The 5387-nt window shown below is 43.3% G+C and overlaps 1 protein-coding gene across 1 annotated transcript; it reads right to left on the bottom strand.

Annotated features, from left to right (window-relative positions):
• Window positions 1–2252: 2252 nt before the first annotated feature.
• On the bottom strand, window positions 2253–5187 carry dclre1b (DNA cross-link repair 1B). The gene is made up of 4 exons (XM_069659627.1): window positions 4990–5187; window positions 4005–4170; window positions 3697–3879; window positions 2253–3463 (listed from the first exon to the last, which is right to left on the bottom strand). Exons 1-4 carry the CDS (start codon window positions 5185–5187, stop codon window positions 2253–2255), a joined length of 1758 nt encoding a protein of 585 aa, XP_069515728.1.
• Window positions 5188–5387: the final 200 nt, after the last annotated feature.

The following is a 5387-nucleotide window of genomic DNA, read 5'->3' as shown; positions in this document are numbered from 1 at the left end:
CCTCCACGCAGGAGCGGCTCATTCATCCTTTATGAGCACAGGAGGAGGCTCCTGTCGGCCGCTCATGTCAATCTGGAAACCCACTGATGGTGACTTTATGATGTGTCAGCGTGATGCCTCTGAGGTCTCTGAACTTCACGCAGAGACGACTTCTCACGAGGCACATTTCCAAAGTGCTGCCTAATGGGTCGTGTTCGGATCAGGTCCAACTGGATCGATTGTGTTGTTTGTTTGGAGCCGTTACACAGCTCACTCTGTTCCAGGGAGGTGATGAAGAGGAGATGTACAGCAGCAAATGAGTCATAGTTAGCCCTTAGCAAGGCTATTAAAGCTTTAAGAACACACTGCACTCCAGCAAAGAAACTTTTGTTGGGCTTACTTTGTGTGTCTCTAGAGGTAACGGGCAGGTTTAATGAGTGGATGGCGGATGAGGTTCTTTGTGTTTGTTGCTCGGGGCAGCAGAAACCCTGCAGACCTCCCAGCTGCCTTTCTATGCGACTGAAATGACCGACAGCTGCTCCTGCTCTGTGGTTGGCATTACATGCATGTTAAGACATTGTAATCATACAATGTAGAAAATCAAATACAGAAAAACTTTGAAGGGTCTGAGCTTGACTTTCACAATAAAAGCACGGCAGGCTTCAGGTCATTGACTGCCTGTTATTATCCTGATTTTTCAGAGTAACCTTGGAGAGACGATGGGAGCTGAGTCATAACTGCTCAGTGTGCTGTTACCTACCAAAATAAACATGATTTTCTATTTTTCCCCAGAAATCAGACATGCTGCAGAAACGTAAACCCCTTAGTTAAATGAGAAGCAAGGCATAAAATAAAAGCATCTAAGTTTTTAGTAAACTACTGCCATCTTGAGGGGGAACAACAGCACTGCAACAACAACAGCTGGGAATCTTAGCGCTAAAGTATGAGGAGTTTTACAGTAAACAGGACACCTCAATGCATCTATATGCGAATAAAAGGAAAGTTTATTAAGAAAACAATTCACACGTAAGGAGCCTGTATTCAATATAAATATTACAGTTACAGGATTTCTTTTTCTGTTAGTTCACAGGAAATGCTTCCTACTGAAGAGGAAGTTTCCTTTCACACACAATGCTGCTTTGTACAAAATGAAAGACAAAGGTAAACACGGTGTGCAGTAATTCACCTCAATAACCAACATTTAAAGACAGAATAAATTCACAGAAAAGGTGAATATGTACAATAAATAATAGTCTTTAAGGTAAGATTTGACATTAACACTACTTGTATAGCCAATAATAAAAGCCTATAGAAAGGATGATAGCAGCTACTCTTTGGAGCTGGTGGAGGAGGTGAACAAAACAACTATGAAACATACAGTTGTACAAACAGAAGAAGAAGTTACATGTAGACCTCCCAAGAATGATACTTAGATTATTAGCTCGACAAGCTGAAAGATGTTTGGAAGTTGCTGAGCGTTGTTTCACATTAACGTATCTGCAGCAGGTCGTTACAAAGACACTGCCACGGCTGCTAAACGGTATATATGAACAAATGCTTTATTATAAACTTTTTCTTCTTCTTCAAGCCTCATATAGAAAAACAATTACACTCCAAGACAATCATGGTTTGTTTTAACAACTGAACAATTAAGTTGAAAAGGCTGATCTGGACAAAAGGCAGAAACCTGTTTGTTTCTAAGCTTTTTCTCACTCCGTCTTTAGGCTAAAACGGACACCAGATGTTGGCTTTTAGGTCACATGGCTAAAAAAAAACGCTTCTCCATCCATTGATGTTTCAAAGCAGTCCAGCATCCACTGTGTTTCATTTTCAACAGCTGAAGTATCAACAACAAAAAAGCAACTAGTGTTTCAAAAAGTGCGTTCTGAAGAGAAAGTAAAACGTAATAATAGTACATCTACCTTGTTAAAATGTGACTATACAAACATGAATCACAAAGTACTGTAAGCTGTGGGACAGCCTATGTCATGGTGTGCACTCCTTCATCATCAATAACAAGAGAAAAGACACTTTTTTAACCACAGGAATCCTCCCTGGCTTACACACATCAAAGGAAAAGGCTTCCACGATGAAAGGTGAAGACAAAGGTTTGTCATTCATCAAAAGGACCAGTCCGACAATGACCTCATGACCTTTTGAACACTCGTCTGCTACTTAAACATCAGGCCACCTGAACAGAATGGAGGCACCACACAAAAAAACAAACAAACATAACAAAGGCCTCCAACGTTACATTTGAGTGTCAGGTCACATTATGCGTCTGAGAAGTCACCCTCGTTCGCAATTTCCAAAGGAGAGAGGGGAAACTGTTGCACAAAGCTCAAGTTCAGGAGGCCACATGCCTTGAAGTCGTATTCTGTGAAGGGGAGATCCTTTAAAATAGTTGCTTCAAGCTCCTCGATGAACTCCTGCTGCAGCTCCGTGTAGAAGCTTGATGACGATTGGGAATCATCATCATGGCTCCTTTGCTGTAGTGTCACGCTGTCGTTCTGATCACCTCCAGGTCCGTTGTGCTGACTCACAATATTGTTATTTGACATTATGTCCTCGTCCTGATCAATGCCTTGTCCACTCTGCTGACTCATGCAATCACCGTGTGACAAGACGTGTGTGCTTTCAGCATTTTCATGTCTGTTCTGCTGACTTCTGTAGTTTTCATTTGACACGGTCTCGTTGATTATTTTGGCGTTTGTTTCAAAAGGCTTTCTCGGGGTCCTGACAGACACGGTCTCTATGATGTTGAGGCTCCACATGTCACCCGCCCCTCTACTGTTTTTGTTTGGGCTGAGTTCCTTGTTCAGATCAATGACGACACAGTCAGATTCCTTTTCACTACTTTCTGTATCCATGTCCTCCTCAGAAGCATCCCGCTCCAGGCTCTCTGCCTCCCAGGCTTCGCAAGACTTCAAGGGTCCCCTTGCAGGAGACTCGAATATCACCCCTTTGGGAGCAGGAGGACGTAAATATCTGCGCCGAAGGCTGGTATACGCTGAGGAGCTGTTCTCTGGCAATTTCAACATGTAGTGTTGGACTGACTCAGGCACCAGGATTTCTTGGCGCTTTTTACTGGGCAGTAAGGCAGAGATGCTTTCAGGTACATAGTTTCCTACAATGGGTACAATGGAGGTAGGTTTTAGCGCAGAGACAAAGTCCTCCAGCTCCTGGTAAGAGGAGTGGTCTGAGTAGGGCACCACATGGACGTCGGGGTGAAAAGAGACCAGAGGCCTGCTGGTCGGTAAGATAGCCAGAGTGGGTTGATCTTTGTTCCACTGGTGCAAAGCGGCAGAGCAGATAGCCGACTGCTCCACAGCTCGGATACGACCGGCTCCGGCTTCAGTGGTGAAGACGTCGGGCAGCTCCAGGGCTTTCAGGGTCTGCAGCCTCTCAAAGCTCACCTCGATCCAGGTCTTAAACTCCATGGCCAGCTCCAGCAGCAGGGACTCCTTACCTAGTGTGTACAGGCCTGCAAGACAGCGCAAAAGAGAGTGAGGGGTTGTGAGTCAGCTGTGACTGTTGAGTACAGGGAGCAGCAGCATGGCCACAGAAGTAGTACAGCTTTACGTAGGGAAAGTATATATAACTCACTTTTTCAAATTATATGAAGCTGCAATTATTTTAAACTGGTGAGAACCAACATGTACACCCTGATGAGATGAGGTAAATGAGGCATGTTTAGAAAGTTCTAAATAATGTTACCTATGACCACATCGTGGTGTGGATGGCTGCGGATGATCTCTTTGATTTGTTGAGTGGCTCTCTGTCTGGAGGGGAGGGTCCGATTGGGGTCACAGTTGGTGTTGTCCAGGTACAGGACGTCTATAGTGGTGTTGGTCCTCAAGCACGGCTCACGCAACATGGAGGGAGTGTATCTGAAGTCACCTGAAATGAAGGATGTGTTATAACTGATAATTACTTCCTATTATTCTTGGCATGTTTTTTACATCACACAATACCAATCACAGATTAAGTGTTCTGCTAGTGCATTCATGCATTCAGACACTGACCAGTGTATAGTATGGAGCCAAAGTAGCCTTCGAAAAGAAACATGACGGCTCCTGGACAGTGGTTAGCATCTATCAGTGTGACCGCCAGCTTCTCCTTGCTGATGTCATCCAGTGGCAGCAGGTATGGCTCCCCCAGCTCTAAAGGATGGATCCACTGTTCCTTCACCTGAGCAGAAAAGAAATGATCAGATCAGCACAAGAAAACTTATTGAATGTTTAAAAAGAGAGAAGAAAGATTTTTGCAACATGTTTTTAAAGAATTAATCTTCACACAATCTGATAACATCACATAATAACAAATTCTAGTTTGTATATCTACCTATTCTAGCTCCCTGGTAAAGCCCACTTTAAGTGCCGAACCAAATTAAAATAATGTACATAAAATCAATGGAGCAGTAAATTCAGATACTTTGATGAATGTGAAAATCATGATGATCAGACGTGATAGCCTTCTAAATCCACACATCTCATCTCAACTAAATAACAGAGATTATGAAGTAACATGTTAGTGCTCTCAAACACTATCACTAAATCATTAGCATTATAGAGACTTGTAGATGGACGGATTATAAAATGCTTAACCACATACCATGTGTTTGTATCAATGTTGTAATGAAAAATGGGTTTTTATACCCACGACCAGTCCAGTGAACATTGATTACTTTCTAAAATAAATAATGACTTTGTAATTCTTATGAAAGCGGGTTTTCACAAAACGTCTATGTTTACATACTGTGGACAAATATGACCACGACATTTAACCAAACCTTGATGCAATGACGCAAGCTTAAGTCACGTGTTCCACCAAGTCAACGAAGCAGGGCACAGGTGTGACCAATTGCTCTAATTAGCCTTCACATCACACATAAAGGCAACACTGTGAAATGCCCCGGACGATGAATTTAACTGAGTGATGTTCTGTCATTGTACACAAATACAAATAAACATATACATTCATAAATGTGTGTCATGTGACGCCCCTCACCTGCAGTTTGAGTCTGAGCAGGGTGGCCGTGGTTGGAGAGCAGTAGATGGGCCGGTCGCTCCAGGTGGAGGTCAAACCCACCGTGTGGTCGCTGTGCATGTGGGACAGGAAGAACAACCGTCCTCCTGGACACTTTCGGACATGCCAGAAGTCTACAGCCAGCGGGGTGTGCGGGATGACTTTCCCGTTGCCTGACATTTCCACGTGTAGAAGATGGGCGGATAATTGTAACAAATACAGACTGTCGCAGGTATGATGATAACCGTTGTCTTTTAACTGTTCTTAATCTCCGTCACTTGGCCTCTTATAGAGACTGTTCCCGTAAAGTAATTTGCGTCAGAAATTATTGCAAAGCTAAGGTTGATTTAGTGTACATGGCACAGGTGTGAAAGGCACTC

Source organism: Semicossyphus pulcher, unplaced genomic scaffold, assembly GCF_022749685.1.
Source record: "Semicossyphus pulcher isolate SPU_LCO1_2020_fin unplaced genomic scaffold, fSemPul1.0.p SCAF_13, whole genome shotgun sequence".
Taxonomy (NCBI): Eukaryota; Metazoa; Chordata; class Actinopteri; order Labriformes; family Labridae; genus Semicossyphus; species Semicossyphus pulcher.
This window is presented reverse-complemented; position numbering and strand designations above follow the sequence as displayed.